This window comes from Trachemys scripta, chromosome 2 (genome assembly GCF_013100865.1).
Source record: "Trachemys scripta elegans isolate TJP31775 chromosome 2, CAS_Tse_1.0, whole genome shotgun sequence".
NCBI classification, from domain to species: domain Eukaryota; kingdom Metazoa; phylum Chordata; order Testudines; family Emydidae; genus Trachemys; species Trachemys scripta.
This window is the reverse complement of record NC_048299.1, coordinates 179,944,994-179,963,183: the sequence shown is the minus strand read 5'-3', so window position 1 is coordinate 179,963,183 and position 18,190 is coordinate 179,944,994. Positions and strand designations below refer to the sequence as shown.

General features: G+C 43.2%; 1 protein-coding gene across 5 annotated transcripts in view; it reads left to right on the top strand.

Annotated features, from left to right (window-relative positions):
• Window positions 1-18,190, top strand: part of KIAA0319 (KIAA0319 ortholog) — a 78,174-nt gene that overhangs the window by 41,126 nt on the left and 18,858 nt on the right. For 3 of the 5 annotated variants that reach the window (XM_034762427.1, XM_034762426.1, XM_034762432.1), the window contains 9 exons: window positions 4-108; window positions 2,725-2,822; window positions 4,270-4,357; window positions 5,500-5,592; window positions 7,261-7,393; window positions 9,612-9,840; window positions 12,941-13,064; window positions 14,656-14,806; window positions 16,048-16,196. In XM_034762427.1, the coding sequence (XP_034618318.1) occupies window positions 4-108; window positions 2,725-2,822; window positions 4,270-4,357; window positions 5,500-5,592; window positions 7,261-7,393; window positions 9,612-9,840; window positions 12,941-13,064; window positions 14,656-14,806; window positions 16,048-16,196 (1,170 nt within the window). The remainder of the gene's footprint in view (window positions 1-3; window positions 109-2,724; window positions 2,823-4,269; window positions 4,358-5,499; window positions 5,593-7,260; window positions 7,394-9,611; window positions 9,841-12,940; window positions 13,065-14,655; window positions 14,807-16,047; window positions 16,197-18,190) is intronic. The other 2 variants (XM_034762431.1, XM_034762428.1) reach the window with 1 other exon arrangement.

The following is an 18,190-nucleotide window of genomic DNA, read 5'->3' as shown; positions in this document are numbered from 1 at the left end:
CAGATCCAGTAAAAGAACTCGTGGTGTCAGCTGGAGATAATTTACAGGTGACTCTACCAAAAAACGAAGTTGAACTGAATGCCTTTGTTGTGCCACCACCCCCAACAGGTGAATTTAACAATCTTTTCAAACAAGGAGACATAAAATATTGATACATCAACACAGTTTGGCGCTGAGGCTGTACGTACAGCCACAGCTAGGAGGGGATCTAGGGGGCAGAACTTCCCCTTCTAATCTGCGGAGGCAGTTCTCTGTGACACCAGCTGCAGAGGGGCATTTCGAAGGGGTTTTTAGAGATTAATGGAGGAATGGAAAACCTGTCTTATGAAAGGAGACTCAAAGAGCTTGGCTTGTTTAGCCTAACCAAAAGAAGGCTGAAGGGAGATATGATTGCTCTCTATAAATATATCAGAGGAATAAATACCAGGGAGGGAGAGGAATTATTTAAGCTCAGTACCAATGTGGACACAAGAACAAATGGATATAAACTGGCCATCAGGAAGTTTAGACTTGATATTAGACAAAGGTTTCTAACCATCAGAGGAGTGAAGTTCTGGAACAGCCTTCCAAGGGGAGCAGTGGGGGCAAAAGACTTATCTGGCTTCAAGACTAAGCTTGATAAGTTTATGGAGGGGATGGTATGATGGGATAGCCTAATTTTGGCAATTAATTGATCTTTGACTATTAGCGGTAAATATGCCTGATGGGATGTTAGGTGGGGTGGGATCTGAGTCATTACAGAGAATTCTTTCTTGGATGTCTGGCTGGTGAGTCTTGCCCAGGTGCTCAGAGTTTAGCTGATTGCCATATTTGGGGTTGGGAAGGAATTTTCCTCCAGGTCAGATTGGCAGAGGCCCTGGGGGTTTTTCGCCTTCATCTGCAGCGTGGGGCACGGGTCACTTGCTGGAGGATTCTCTGCACCTTGAAGTCTTTAAACCATGATTTGAGGACTTCTAGCCTATGTCTGAGCTATTGGGGGTTTGTTACAGGAGTGGGTGGGTGAGATTCTGTGGCCTGCGTTATGCAGGAGGTCAGACTAGATGATCGTAATGGTCCCATCTGACCTTAACGTTTATGACTCTGATTAGTGGGTGTGTTTTTTGTGTTGAGCATGCAGATTAATTAACCATCTCCTCCTCTGGAGCTACACTGACTTACACTAGGGAGGATCTGGACTAATATGTCCACTTACACTATCTGCTGGAAACAAATTTAGGCTGAGAACACTAAGCTGAACTTTTCTTAATGCTGTTGGCTCCTGGTGCAAAGAATGAAATCTTTGTGCATGAGTGTTTAGCACCAGGACAGTTCAGGAGCTGGTGTCAGTGACCGTGAGGAGAGTAAGTACTCATGCTAAAATGCCTGCAGAATCCCTTAATTTGCATCCCTCTTCCCCCACCACCGTTCATATCACTGAGTTACAGCATGTTGCAGCAGCTTGACACGTACTGTATGGAGCAATGATTCAGATCAGACTCAAACATCAGAAGTTGGGTCCCAGAAGGATTTGAGCTGGTACCAGTGCTGTTCAACCTATTCATAAATGATCTGGAAAAAGGGGTAAGAGTGAGGTGTCAAAATTTGCAGATGATACAAATTACCCAGGATAGTTAAGCCCAAAGCTGACTGTAAAGAATTACAAAGGGATCTCACAAGACTTGATGACTGCCATTTTCCTGCCCAATGTTGATAAATGCAAGGTAATGCACATTGGAAAACATAATCCTAACTATCCATATAAAATGATGGGATCTAAATTAGCTTTTGCCATTCAAGAAACACATCTTGGAGTTATTGTGGATAGTTCTCTGAAATCATTTGCTGAATGTGCAACAGGAGTCAAAAAAGCTAACAGTGTTGGGAACCATTAGGAAAGGGCTAGATAATAAGGCAGACAATAGTATAATGCCACACTATAAATCCATGGTACACCCACATCTTGAATACTGAGTGCAGTTCTGGTTATCCCATTTCAAAAAAGATGTATTAGAATTGGGAAAAGTACAGAAAAGGGCAACAAAATTGATCAGGGTATGGAACAGTTTCCATATGAGGAGAGATTAAAAAGACTGGGGCTGGTCAGTTTAGAAAAAGCCGACTAAAGGGGGATATGGGAGAGGTCTATAAAATCATGAATGGTGTGGAGAAAGTGAATAGAAAAGTGCTATTTACGCCCTTCACATAACACAAGAACCAGGGGTCACCCAATGAAATTAATATGCAACAGGTTTAAAACAAAAGGAAGTACTTCTTCACAAAACATGCAGTCAACCTGTGAAACTCGTTGCCAGGGGATGTTGTGAAGTCCAAAAGTATAACTGAGTTCAAAAAAGAATTAGGTAAGTTCATGGGGGATAGTCAATCAATGGCTATTAGCTAAGATGGTCTGGGACGCAACCCCATGCTCTGGGTGTCCCTGTGCCTCTGAGTGCCAGAAGCAGGGACTGGATGACAGTGGATGGATCTCTTGATAATTGCCCTGTTCTGTTCACTGTCTCTGAAGCATCCGGCATCGGCCACGGTCTGAAGACAGAATACTGAGCTAAGTGGACCATTGGTCTGACCCCGTATAGTCGTTCTTATGTTTTTATTAAGTCATTGCTTCTGACTATATTATTTTGCATTGTAGACATTCAACCTCATTTCATTGTTTCCCCATGTGTCTGTATAGTTGTTTAAATGGAAGGCAAGGCTAATAAGTACTGTACCATTTTTCACTCCCAGAAACAGCCTACAGCTATGAGTGGAGCTTGATCAGTCACCCTGCTGACTATGAGGGTGAAATGGAGCGGAAGCGTACACGGACACTGAAACTCTCTCAAGTAAGCGAGATTGGGTCATTACAAAACCTAAGCCTAATTTCCCCAATACTAATTTCCCCCTACTATTACTCCTACCTTCTTGTCAACTGTCTGAAATGGGCTACTCTCATTACCACTTCAAAAGATATTTTTCCTCCTTTGGTATCCTGCTATTAACTGAATTGTCTCCTTAGACTGACCTCACACTTGGTAAGGCAACTCGCATCTTCTCATGTAGTTATACCTGCTCCGTATTTTCCACTCCATGCATCTGATGAAGTGGGTTCTAGCCCACGAAAGCTTATGCCCAAATACATTTGTTAGCCTCTAAGGTACCACAAGGACTCCTGATTGTTTTCACTCTCATAACCGCTGCATGAGATTTTTTTCAGTCTGCATTGGAGGCATCTTTGATTTGGTATGAGTACTTCAGTTGCGCTTCCCTCAGCATGTTACCAGATTGGCTTTAGGATTGTTGGTTTATAAATCAATTCTAACTGCTATCCTAAAAGCTACATCCTCAGCTAATGTGAATCAGGAGAGCTCTGCTGAAGACCATGGAGCTGTTACATGTTCAGTTTACATCAGCTGAGGATCTGGCCTAACATTCCTCAACAGAAAGAAAAAGTTGGTGAGCTATAGCATTAGAGTGAAATGGGACCCTCCTGTCCTTCTAATTTATATGTTATGCATCCCAGAGAAGTTTATTCTTGTTTACTGACTGTTAAGGCTCCCTTGTTTCCTCTGCCCATGTCAGAGTCTTCACTAGGCATATAAAGTTTTTCAGAGGAGTCTGATCTTTTAGGGCAGGGTTCTCAATCTTTTTCTTTCTGAGGCCCCCCCAACATGCTATTAACACCACAGCCCACCTCTGCCACAACAACTGGTTTTCTGTATATCAAAGCCAGGGCCAGCATTAGGAAGTAGCAAGCAGGGCAACTGCCCTGGACCCCACACAAGGGGCCCCGTGAAGCTACATTGCTCAGGCTTTGGCTTCAGCCCTGGATGGCGGGGGCTTGGGGCCGCGGGGCTTCGGCTTTCTGCCCTGGACCCCAGAGAATCTAATGCTGGCGCTGCATGGTGGACCCCTTGAAATTTGCTCATGGCCCCGCAGGGGACCTTGGACCCCTGTTTGAGAACTGCTTTTTAGGGGAAAGTAAATGTGTCTTAAATGGCTCCTTCTCAATCCCCACCACTGGGCAATGACCAGGTAGGGTGACCAGATGTCCCGATTTTATAGGGACAGTCCTGATATTTGGGGCTTTTTCTTATAACCCTCCCACCCCCATCCCGATTTTTCACACTTGCTATCTGGTTACCCTATGACCAGCACACTTTGTGCATGCCTTTATAGATGGAGGCCTGGATTTCAAGTCACTTATTTACAGTCTGACGGGCAAATCTTTAAATGTTCAGATCTCTGTGACATTCCTGCCTGTAACTGGAAACACTCTTTTCTATGCTTCAGCTGTCAGTAGGCCGCTATGCCTTCAAAGTGACCGTTTCTGGTGAAAACGCATTTGGAGAAGGATTTGTAAATGTCACTGTCAAACCAGGTAAATCAGTTTGCCGGAATAGTAACTAAATTTTTCAACACAAGGGCTCGTTTACCACCTTTAATAAAAAAAAAAAAAAAAAAATTTTTTTTTATTGGGTTAAAAGAATAAGTAGTCTCCTAACCCAACACACACATTTGTATTCAGTCCCACACATTTCTTCAGGGAATTTTTTTCTAAATTGAATTAAGTGCAGTGTGCAGAATCCCAAGCTGTTCCAGAGCTCCATGCACCTATGGGGAGGGGCATTATTTCACCTGTCTGTCTCCCTGAAGACCCCGTTTCCCCCTCTCGCCCCCCAATAGTGAGCCGCTGAGGGCTGTGGAAGGGGCCAGTTCAGCCCCCAACAAGTTAAAGCAGCCACAACACTGATCTAACGTAGGCCATTTGGAACAGTCTCTAGGGTAGGACTGCTGGAGCACAGTGCACTCTGACCTAACATCCTTTCCCCTGCTCTGCCCTACAGTGCCCCAGAAGGTACAGCAGGTATTCTAGAGCTGCCTGTGCTAGCTTTGTCACTAGGGCATTCCCCTACATCAAGGGAATTCCTAGATACTCCAATAGGGTGGCCTTAAATCCACTTAATGTTGCTAGAGTGGCCCACAGGGGACTTGGCCTGGGCTAAGGATCTGGACCAGTAGTGGTATATGAGCATATCATTCATTCTCCCTAATCACTCACAGTCTGGCTCCTAAATTTAAGGTTAGAGGGACTGTTGTTTTACAGACCTGCAATATGGCTCCAAAACTGCCTGGGTTACTTCATGTATCCAGCAAACTGCATTGCGACTCTCAAAATTTGCAGGAAATCAATTTTCTGGTAGTGTTAGACAATATATTGAGCAAAGCTGAGTGGCTTTCTCCTGTTTAATTATCTAGCTCATAGTTCTTTAAGAAAACACCATTTTAAGTGCTGTTCTTTAGCTTCTCATCATAGAAAATAATACATTGTTAGGTGCAAAGTTTCTATCTGATTTCACACAAAACCTCCATTATTTTCCCCAGTGCCTAAGCATTAATCTTCCTGCTCACTGGTTGGATGTTGATTTGCCTATAGATTTGGCAGATAGCAATCTCAGCAGAATAGAGTTCTATGCACAGGTCTTCTTTAAACGTAGTTTTCTGTTCCTCTTTTTCACACAGCAGTCAGAGTAAACCAACCACCTGTAGCAGTTGCTTCCCCCAACGCACAGGAGGTGTCTTTGCCTACAACTTCTACCTTCATTGATGGCAGTCGTATGTACTGGGCAACTCTTTGTTTTTATGCTATGATCCTTATATAGAATTGTAATGTTGTTGTTTCTTATGGATGGTAAATTTAATTTATTACCACCATCTCCAACATATCATATGAGAGTCTCGGCACTATATGTTTATAACATTACATCCTCTATCTCTGTCCTGCTGATGAAGTGACACTTGGTTATGATGTTTGTCAGGAAATTTGAGCCCCATTGTTTCAGTTCTAGTTTTTGTTTACCTTTTATTTTTAAAAATTTGAAAGCTTCGCTCACTAGATCCATTTTCAAGTGGAAAGCAACATGGGCATAGACTTTGGCCTTAATTCTCCACCACTTTGCAGTCATTTATGCCTGGGAATGTGAGTGGGGAATGCTATCAAGTCAGCATTCGTTCACTCTTACTGGTGGTGGTGTTTTACATTCACTTTGCACAGGGATAAGATCCTGATTCACCTAGGTACTTAAGACATGCCCAGCTTCAAGCATGTGAGTGGTCCCACTGAAGTCGATGGAACTACTCATGGGGTTAAAGTTAGGCATGTGTTTAAGTACCTTTGCTGAATCAGGGCATATATGACTAAACAAGGTGCATGGCAGGAGATACTCAGGCTGAACATGTATAAGATGTGAGGCTGAATGAAGTTCGTTATGGAATAATCCACTCTTGAGCTCTCTCTTTCCTTCTACTCTCTTCACCCACAGAAAGCTCAGGCAATCAGACTTCACATAATCAAGTTGCATGGGGAGGTTGGGAAGATGAAATGCATCCTCCAATTTGGGGCCAGGGTGCAGCCCCCTCAGCTGCTTCTCCACTTGAGCAGTGTGTTGGGGGCCATTGGACCCACAGACCTACTAATCTCATAGCCTGTCCTTCCTCCAGTTCCCGTTGTCATCCGTCATGGCAATCTGTTCAGGACCAGTATGGAAATCTCTCCATGTGACATAGGGGATGCTGAGACCTCTTCTACAACCGCTTTTCTTACTCTTCACAGCTTCAGTATAGAGTTAAGCTTTCTGAAGGCTGCTGCCTGCCTTTGCTCCTTCTGCTTTGTGTTGAATATCACTCTTATTCTTCATCATCATCTGAGCCGTTCTTTCTGTTTTTATTGGTGTTATTTAATCACCAACCCTTGGGCCCCAATCATGCAAACACTTCCACACTTGCTTAACTTTACATGCACAAGTAGTCCCATTGAACACACACAAGCCAATGGAACTACTTGCATATTTTAAAATTTAAGCAGGATTGAAGTTTAAATAGATAGCTACCCTAAGTGCTGGAGTGCAATTACCTATGGTCTCTTTGGTATATTATATCCTTTCATGATTTTTTTTTTCCCTTTTAAAATGGAATAAGGAAGCTAACTGTACCCCCTTCTAAATGTAATTGCTGTATTATACACTTGTTGCCATTTAAAAAAATCAACATTTACCTCAACATAACCAGGAGTTATCATATTCTAAGTATAGGGAAATACTGCTGTGTGTCAGATGTTGTGGTTTAATACTTGTCAGCAAATTGAGATTGCTCTGTGTATTCGTGTGTGTGTGAACATGTCTGAAAAGATAAATATAGAAAACCAATTAAAGTTTCTTAGTATGAGAGTTTTTAATATTCATAGCGCTAATACGGGACTCTGGTATTTTTCTTTAATTGGTGTAGAAAGTAGAGATGACACTAAGATACTGAGCTACCACTGGGAGGAAATTAAAGGTCCCTTGCGAGAACAGAAGGCATCAGCTGACACGCCTGTTTTGCACTTGTCTAACCTTGTTCCCGGAAATTACACTTTCCGGTAAGTGGGTTGCTTTCCCTCCTCCTGTGTTTCAAGTCTCACATCATGATTTTAATTCAAGATTTTTTTCTTTTTGTATGTCCTTTGGAGCAGGAACCAACTTTTTGTTCTATTTGCATGGTGCCTGGCAAACTGGGGTTCTGGTCCCTGACTAGAGCTCTTAGGTACTATGGTAAAACAAATAATAAAACAATAATCTTTGTGGTGATGTTTGCCTCAAACAGAGGGCTATGTCTTTGACTAATTATTCCCCTCAGTTTAGCTTGTTGCAGAATCTGAGAGAGTAGGATAATGCAGAAACACTTACATGGATTTCACACGACTGACATGTTGCAGCAAATCAAAATTTGCTTTGCAGCGTGGTGTTATGCAAAATGATACATCAGAAACGCAACACCCCCCCTGCCCCAATGTTTTCTATAATTGAGGAGAGACTATTTTCATTATTTTTCATTCCACAAGTTGGCAAGTGTCCTTGGTATCCGTATGTAGTCAGCTGTTGTAGTCAGGCTCTAGAACTAACTGTAGACAGAATGGGATTAGGAGACTCAGCACTGCAAAGCATTCTGGTGAGTCAATATTGCAAGAATCATTAACTTCTTCAGTAAAGCCTTTTCACTGTTACCATTTGCCTCCCAGCATAGCCTGCTGAAACTGGAGCCAATCCAGGTTTCTGTGCAACAGCAGAGATTGTCGTAATTCTGAGTGCTTGTTCAGTAGGATAAACTCTCCATTTTCTAGCAGCTTTTAGTTTAGGGCCCTGTCTTGCACTCCCTTTATAGGCAGAACTGTCATGGACTTCACCGGGCGATTTGCCCGCTAATGTGAGCTCTAAATTTAATATAAAATTGCTTCTTAACATAACAGAATATCATTGAGGTGTTGGAACTTAGAGTTCACGTACATGTGTGTAAAGTGTGGTGCTCTATGCAAGCTTTGTGTGCTAATACTTGCTTAGGTCCATATTGTGTTCTCAGTTATGCAGATGTAAGTCTGGAGCTGCTCTAATGACTTCATGAGTTACTCCATATTCTCAGGGGTGTAAATGAGAATGGAAATTGACCCATTGCCCATATTGGGGATGCTTCTAGAATCCCTTCCGAATAAGGATCTTAAAGTGCTCTTCATACAATAATTAAGTCTCAAAGGACCTATGTCAGGTGACCATTTATTATACGCATGTACAGGTGGGGAAACTGAAGTACAGAGACATTAAAGTGACTTGTCTAAGGTTACAAAGGCAATTTGTGGCAAAGCTGGGAATAGAACACTGAGCGCCTACCTTCCAGTCCTTTTGCTTTCACTGCAAAGCTATCCTTCCCCTCATGATAGATTCGCTTTACACTAGTTTTGCCCAATTTTGTGGACAGCTTCAAAGTGCACTCCCTCTAAGTGTTCCGTTATGTACATTAGATACACCCGAATTCAGTTAAAGATGTGTTCTGATACCACAATGAGGAGCACGGTATAAATGCCTAAACCAGGTAGCTTTACTTCAGAAGTTCATTCACTTGTAGATTTAGATCTCAATCGTAATTTAACGTATAATGGGATTTCCATTTTGTTTATTGTTAGCAGTAATATAGCTTTATACGTCATTGTTTTGGTATTGTGACTTAGCCTCCATTGACATTGTCTTCAAAAAACTTGGAGGATGCTAAACCCCACTAAAGTAAATAATTTTAGTTCCACAAAGGAAAAAGAGGACACTATGAATGTTAATTTCTTCACCTCTGCTATGTCTGGTATCTAATTTCAGAACTTCTCAAACAATCTTTTCTTCAGTTATTAACAGGAATTAGATGGGGAGCTAAATCCTTGGGTTCTTACTCAGTAAGTGTTAGGAATTTGGGACTTGGGATGAAATATTGGCTCTGTTGAAGTCAATGGGAGCTTTGCCATTGACTTAAATGGAGTCAAAATTTCATCTGTGGTCAAGAACAGGGAGAGTTTAAAAATTTCAGGTATATTTTCAGTATAGTGCAAGGCAGTGTTTGAAAATCATTGCCGCATCATTTACCTAAGACCTGGATTTCCTTTGTAGCAGTTGATCACATTAGAAACACTTTACATCCGCGTGGGAAAGTGCTCTTGACTTTGCTTTGTTTTAGGTGTTATTTTTGCCATCTCCTGCTGCAGGAGAAACCTGGGCATCTGAACTCAGAACTTGGCAGAAATCCAAACTAATGAATTTTCAATATCCTCCTTCCTCCTGTAGGTTAACAGTAACTGATTCAGATGGAGCAGCTAACTCCACAATTGCATCTCTGACAGTCAACAAACAAGTGGATTACCCACCCATTGCCAACACAGGACCAAATCAGGCAATAACTTTGCCCCAAAACTTCATCACGCTGAATGGAAACCAGAGCAGTGATGATCATGAGATTGTCAGCTACGAGTGGTCGCTTAGCCCCAAAAGTAAAGGCAAAGTAGTAGCAATGCAGGTAAGCTTACTTCTTGTTTAATATCAAAAGCTTGTTTTATCTTTGCTTCTAATTTCAGCAGATAAATACCTAGAAATTGTCACTCACCACATTTGCTAGTTGTTACTTAAAACATATTGTTACTCCTTTTGACTCATGCAAAATATGCAGTTCTTGTATTAAATTCTTTTTAGAGTCTGGAGATGTTGTTTTAATTTATTTTGGCCATGTTTGATTTCTGTGAGCAGCTCCATTATGTGTTCCCTTTTGGTTCAACAGGAATACCAGCTCCCAGTTTCTCTCCTTGCATCCAGCTGTTAATAGCAGCATTATCCCTTCTGCCTCAAGCATTCAGGGTCTTGCAAGTTGTTTCCATTAGGAGGAGAAATTGATGGTGGGGTCAGGTATTTCTCTGACACAATCCTGTTTATGTAAAAAGAATGTACGCAAAGTCCTGTTTCCCTGAACACAGTAGGGACAGATAAGAGGACAGTTTCTTTGTTCACATTTCCAAATCTCTTTCCAGCCAGCACTCTGCCCACTCTCACTTGGCTTTTTTCCAGGGCCACATTGTAAGGTGACGAGTCATCCCCGAACTAGAGTCTGATTAAATCACATGCACTGACAGGGCCGGCTCCAACTTTTTTGCCATCCCAAGCGGCGAAGAGGGGAAAAAAAGATAAAGCCGCGATCGGTGGCACTTCGGTGGCTGCTCTACCATGCCGCTTCATTCTTCAGCGGCAATTCAGCAGCCAGTCCTTCCCTCTGAGAGGGACTGAGGGACCCGACGCCGAATTGCCGCTGGAGACCTGGACGTGCCACCCCTTTCCATTGGCCGCCCCAAACACCTGCTTCCTGCGCTGGTGCCTGGAGCCGGCCCTGTGCACTGATGAGTCATTCCGTTGCTAGGCTCCAGCCAGTCCACAAGCCAGGAACTGGCCTGGTGATTTTCAGGGCAGGTATATATGCTTCACAGGAGGAACAGTAGCCCAGTCTGCTCAATGTCACTCCAGGGCTTAGAACTCTCCCCTACCTGCCTTAGTCTGCTCCAGGCATGGCCTTGCTCCAGCCCTGTTCCTAGTCCTGCTCCAGCCATGGTCTTGCTCCATCCCCATTGTGGTTTCTGACACACATTACCAGTGCTTCCCTTGCTGGCTGCTTCTCCCACAGAGAGAGGGGGCTTCACCAAACAATACCCAGCCCCCTATGTTTGCATTCAGTCCCCAGTGAAACCCCTGCACCTACATAGATCAGCTTCTGACCAGCCGGGCATGTGGCCTATTGTTTGCATGGTGGATCCTATTGTTTCAGCTCTCTTACTCCAAAAATAAGCTTAACTGCTTATTACATTTGTCACGAATAGAATGCAGCTTTTAGATCCATCAGCTTCAGTCCCTCAACATTCATCATAACAGTATCTTCCACTCTCAGTAACATTGTAGAGTCGTATTAAAGTTAAGCCAATTTACTCTATTAATTTTTATGGCTGTTTCCCTTTTAAGAACTCACTTTAATGAAAATTATCCAGGGCTTTTTGCACTCTGCAAGGCCACAGCTCTTCACTCTGCAGTGAGTTGACTTAATTAATTTCCAGAGCAGCTGAACCACAGAAGCCACTTTTGTAGGATACGTGGGCTTGTCCATGTTGAAAATGAGGATGCTTCAGGGCTTGCCAACACTGTTTTTGTATCACTATAATTATATTCGTTTAGAAGCTGATTATAATTAAATTGGTACAAACCCTTCGCATGGACTGAGTTATTCCCAGTCATATAAGCAGCTTTCGACTGCTATAACTGTTCACAATAGAAGGTTGCACTGATTTTTAGCTATATTCATTTCTAAATTGATTCAGTGGTACAGAAACTGTGCAGACAAGCTCTAAGTCTGAGAAATTGGGTGTCTGTACAACCTGTAACTAGCTCTGGGAGTTACTACAGCCCAAAGCAACTCCCCTGTGTGAATGGGACGCTGGCTTAATATGTCTAATGGGCTCATCAATTAGCTGATGCTAAAATGCGAGGGCATGTTACAATTTCTGCTCAAGAACTGGGAATAGTCTTCGTGGCTACAAAGCTGAGGATGTGAGGAGTGTTGCATTTGCCAGTAGCTGATTTTTAGTACAGAAATGAGCTCTGGGTAATTAATAATAAAAATTACACTTTAGATTGTTTTAAATGACATCTTTATTCAAAGACATAGGTGGTGCTGCATCATAATTTGCTATGGTATGCATTGTTATGATGCCACAAATGATCACTTATTAATATGGTGGTTGGGAGGTGAGCTATAAAGGGCCCTTTACACACTTTTATATTTAAATATCGGATTACCATTAATTGTGTGGTGAGCATTATGAGAGAGTACCTGATGGGCAATTTACCTCTAGGACCAAATCGGATCCTACTAAAGTCAGTGACATAACTTATTATGATATTAGTGATATTAACCTTCAGTGGGTCCAGGATTTGGGCCTTCTGTATTCTAAATATTTTCTTTGTCTTCTAGTGAAAATATCAATAATATACAATAAACAAAATATAATGTTATAAGATGTCTTACTGATATGAAATAGATACCCAAACCTATATTATCTTCCCAATATGAATGCAATCTGTTTTTGCATTTTAATGACATTTTAGTTAAACTATGTGTTCATATTAACTGAGAGAAGCTGTTCTTTTTACAAATATTACATTTAAACAGCTTTGCCGTGTTTAAATAAAAGGACATATCCTCAAGGAAATGAAACAAGTTGTAATAATAATGATCATAATTTAACTTGTTAATTATGAATGTAAATGTCACATGTGCGCCACAAGAAATTATTGTTGTTCATTGCCATTGTTTTCAAAACAATCAGCAATTATAGCAAAATAAGAAATTTTAATTTGACTACAAATGAAATACTGCTGTTTGCATACGCGAGTCTGAATAGTGTACCTGAAATTTGCTTTTATATGTATTTTTCCCTTGAGACACATTTGAGCAGACAAAGACAAACAATGTTTATTGTTGTTAGTTGGCTACTATACTAAGTTGTATTGTTTAGACCATTTTGTACCTTTTTTTCTTTTTCTTTCTTCATCTCCTATAATCCTCTTTTTTACCTAATGACTAGGGAGTGCGGACTCCATACCTCCAGTTATCTGCAATGCAGGAAGGAGATTATACATTTCAGCTGACTATTACAGACTCAGCGAGACAGCGGTCCACAGCTGAGGTCACTGTGATTGTACAACATGGTAGGTAGACTGGAAACAGCTTTAGCTTTGTAGCTGATACATCAGCATCATAATTACAGCTGTTCTTGAAGGCCCTGCTTACCTGAGTCGCTTCTGCATTGAATCTCTCAGCTGGCAGACTGAGTATCCAATGGTTGCTGCATCAAAGACTCTCTTGCTTTTTCTTTTAAAGGTGAACAGCAAAGTGAAAAATAAAAATAGACTAGAGCACGTCTGTTTGTGCTGAAAGCTCCCACTAAGCAGACTGCATAAGGCATTCAGCACAACTGACTTTTGGAAAGTTGAAATGCAGTTCTGTGCTGAATTTCCTGCACAGCCAGCCCGCTTAGCGAGGTCATTCGGCACATAAATCAGTGCTTCACTCAATTTTCATTTTGCTCTGCAGTTCACCTTCAGGATTCCTTTTTGTGGTTTGAATTCTCAATAGGCTTGCTTGATAAGTGTTGCTGGAAAACTGCACTATGAATGTTCAAAGATTTCCCCTTTCAAATTATCTTCTGGATTTGAAGCTGACTGGTGGACACCCCAAATGGTCTAGGTCTCATCAGATTCTCATGAAGGTTTTCTCTGGGTAATGCGATTGCCAGACTCTAGGCCCCAGCAAGGTGGAAGGGTCCCAGAGTTTGGGCTGTAGCCTGAGCCCAAATGTTGGCACCAGAATTAAACAGCCTCATAGACTGAACCACGTGAGCCCAAGTCAGCTGGCACAGGCCAGCCGCAGGCTTTTAATTGCCATGTAGACATACCCCGAGAATAGAGTTCTATGCAGATGACCTCGCTGCAGTAAAGCTCTACTATAGCTATTTACTGCAGTGATCAGGAACACACATCCCAAATGCAGCCCATGTCTGTGCCTTTAAAATTGAAAATTTTGGTCTAAGGATGACCCAATATCCTGGGGAATGGGATCGTGACTGTGACGTAACGGTATCAGCAAGGATTGAAAGGAGAATCGTATGAAACCCATTTCCATATTAAATCCTCAGCTGGCGTAAATTGGCATAACTCCAGTGAAGTCAAAAGCATTTTGCTGATTAAGATCTGGCTCAAGATTCCTTCTTTTATAATCAAGGGCCATTTTCATGTTAGTGGGAGTCAGTGGACTTCCACAGGGCTGGATGCATCTGATCCCACGTGACCACTAGGAGTTTAAGTGGAACACAGATAAAGTAGGAAAAAATACCCCGATGCTGATGGGGGCAAAGCATTTTTAAATGTTATGTATGAAAAGATGCAAAAGCTCTTTAAGTGTGATTGTTCCATGAAAAGTGACTGTAAAAATGGCACTGGTTGGGGGGAGAAGAACTCCACGTGCCCTGCCCCATTCTGAGCATTCCCTTAAATGACAGACAGAATCTGTCCCACTGTAGGGTTTCTGCAGAACTACTTACTAACACCCGGGAGGATCTTGCAGACTCTTTTATAAACCAGACCCTGGGGATCCTTGCCTTTATATTCTTTGAGCAAGTGGGCGCAGCTTATCATATAAAATCTAAATCTCTGTATTCATTAAAAATGGTCCCAGTGATTGATAACCCCCACAAGTGACTGATTAGGAAATATGTTGTATTTTTAAAAAATATTTTTACAGAAAATAACAGTCCTCCAGTAGCGGTGGCTGGTCCAGATAAGGAATTAACATTTCCAGTAGAAAGCACTACACTGGACGGAAGCAAAAGTCATGATGACCAAGGCATTGTTTTCTATCACTGGGAAAATATCAGGTATCTAGTAAAAATGAGGTTAGTCCAATTGCTTGGCTGAAAGAGTATCCAACCCTATTATAAAGGAGTTGCAAGACTGAGAATAGCTTTGGGGTTCATGCTGCTTTGCTTGGCGGAGGATGGGATTGAAAGGGTTTAAACAGAGCAAACTAATGCCCCACAATGTTGACTGGAAAACCCTTCAGCCTGTTTCTTTCACTGTAAACCAGCCCTGATCCTACAAACACTTACAAATTTGAGTAACTTTACTCACACGAAAAGTACCACTGTTTGTACACAGCCAGGAGGATGGTGGGAGGAAAGGAAGGATCGTGTTCTGATACTGGGTCCCTCTGCCTCCCCACCTCAACCAAAATATGAAAGCAAAAAGGCGTTGGATTTCCTGGATGCCATGTAATGCTGTTGCATCTACGCGCCATTCTGCTAAGTGGGATTAGCAGCGTGTCTGGTAGTGGCCTACAGGAATGTCAGATTCAACTTGAAAGCTTGTGAGATTTCTGCCTGCATCCTGTCATGAGTCATGGCAGATTAGTACAAACGAAAGTTTGTAAAAAGAATGGCAGGAACTCACCCATCTCCCATTAAAAAGTGAACCAGAGACTTGCACATCAGTAATGTACACAGTTACCACTGTATGTTCCTAGACTTCTCAGTGAATACAGGGGACTGAATGATAGTTTAAATCCCCAATATGTTAGAGTCCAGGCTTTCATCAACAGACTGCACTGGACTGTTTCTATGTTTAAGTATTATAACTTTAACATCTATGGACAGTGATTTTACAATATTTTTTACAAAACTTTGTAATTGCATTTGTATGTAGCAAGTGACCAGATACTTAATAAAAAGTAACAGATACAAACTCATTCAGCTGTCACACTTGTGACACAACAGGCACCCGATTTGCTGGCACTCAGTATATTTAGTGACTGTGTGGCACTCCTATGTTTACAGCAAATGTGTCCTTAAGTGGTGTTGAAATATTAAAGAAGGAGAGTGGGAATCAGTATTCCTGGATTCTTTTCCTGCTCGTGACTTGATGTGTGACCATGGGCACCTCTGCATGCCTTAGTTTATCTGTAAAACAGGTATAAAAATTCAAATTCTATGAGCCAAATTCATGCCTGGTGTAATTCCAGTACAGTAGGTGCTTAAACACTATGGTTATAAGTGCTTCATAAATGCAAATAGAATGAATGACGGAGTGACACGAAGGGGAGAATTTGTCCTGATTATTTTCCTGTGGTGTTTTGTTTCAGTGGGCCAACCACTGTGCAAATAGGAAACATTGACAAAGCAGTGGCAACTGTAAGTGGTCTACAGGTTGGTACCTATCACTTCCGACTGACTGTGAAAGATTACCAGGGATTAAGCAGCACAGCTACACAGTCTGTTACAGTGAAGGAAGGTAAGCCAAATCACCTCTTCATGTGCAAAGCAATGTGATTTATGTTGATCATTTAGAAAATGGGAGGAAATTAGTACAGAACTAGATTACAGGTTTGGTTTCAAGGGAACTCGGAGCACCTACTGGACTAAAACCAATATCTAATCAAGAGATATTGTTTATGTGACTGTAATATAATTACTTTTAGGACTTTCTTTGTGTTAATTACATACAGAAATAATACATGTATTAATTGTTTAATAAATGTCCACAAGAATGTGTTAACCTCAGCATGTATCCTTTGTGAATAGAGTAATATTGCACTCTCACAGCGTTAGCAGCCGCTGCCTGTGTGGTTAAAGTAATACTCAAGAAACACAGGCTCAAGTCCCAACTAAAATCTCACAGTAAGTACATGTTTGTTCATCTATAGGACAGAGACAGAGAAACAGTGTTTTGCCCCACACTCATCCCTGCAGAAAACCCTGCTGTAGTTACAATGTGGTTTGTCTGCTGTCCTGCACTGTATAACAGGAGTGGCCCAAGTACAACTCTGGAGAGAAATGCAATCTATATTTCACCCTGCAGTTTACATTCATCTTTAATAGAGAGATGCAGAGGGTGGGGGTGGCCAATCCCAGCATCTATTGTTCCCTCTTGGTCTGAATATCTAGGGGCCGATGATCTCCATGGGTTTGCATCCCTGTGTTAAAGATGCACTCTGTTCTATTGCATGCAAATCAGCTGAGGCCCTTATTGCAAAATTTTGCTTGTGTGTATTCTGCCAAGTTAATTTGTTTGTAGCCTTACCTGCCATTCCACTCTGTAAATATGGCACCTTCTTACACAACAGAGCTGGCTTTTGTAACAAAAATGTGTTTTTTAAGGCTTTTTGCTCTGGTTAGCACTGCAGCACCAGCATAGCTGGGGGAAGATCTGGTCTCTCTTCTTCATGTGCATCATCAACAGAACTGTCAAGTATCCAGGGCCGGCTCTGGCTTTTTTGCCGGCCAAGGCAAAAAAGCCTCCCGCCCCCTCCCCCCCAGCGCGGCAGGGGAGGGCGCCGAGCCCGCCTGCGGGCCACTCTCCTGGAGCTCCAGGGAGTGGGCAGCAAGCCCGCCGCGGCTCTGCTGGCGGCCGGAGCCCCGGGGGGAGGGCGGAGAGCCTGGCCGGGGCTCGGCTCTCCCCGGCGGCCAGAACGCCGGGGGGAGGGCGGAGAGCCCGGCCGCAGCTCCGCTCTCCCCGGCGGCCAGAACGCCGGGGGGAGGGCGGCGAGCCCGGCCGCGGCTCCGCTCTCCCCAGTGTCGAGCCCGGCCGGGGCTCTGCTCTCCCTGGCGGCCAGAGCGCCTGGGGGAGGGCGGGGAGCCCGGCCGGGGCTCCCCGCTCTCCCCGGCGTCAAGCCCGGCCGCAGCTCCGCTCTCCCCGGCGTCGAGCCCGGCCGGGGCTCCACTCTCCCTAGCGGCGAGAGCACCGGGCGGGGGGCGGTGAGCCCGGCCGGGGTTCCGCTCTCCCCGGCCGGAGCGCCGCGCCGTCCCCCTCCAGGTGCCGCCCCAAGCACAAGCTTGGTGGGCTGGTGCCTGGAGCCAGCCCTGCAAGTATCAGAGGGGTAGCCGTGTTGGTCTGGATCTGTAAAAAGTGACAGAGTCCTGTGGCACCTTATAGACTAACAGGCGTATTGGAGCATAAGCTTTCGTGAGTGAATACCCATTTCGTCGGATGCATGTAGTGGAAATTTCCAGAGGCAGGTATAAATATGCAGGCAAGAATCAGTCTAGAGATAACGAGGTTAGTTCCATCAGGGAGGATGAGGCCCTACAAAAGCAGTTTCTCCTCCCTTGGTGTTCACACCTCAGCTGGTAGAAGAGGGCCTCATCCTCCCTGATGGAACTAACCTCATTATCTCTAGACTGATTCTTGCCTGCATATTTATACCTGCCTCTGGAAATTTCCACTACATGCATCCGACGAAATGGGTATTCACTCACGAAAGCTTATGCTCCAATACGCCTGTTAGT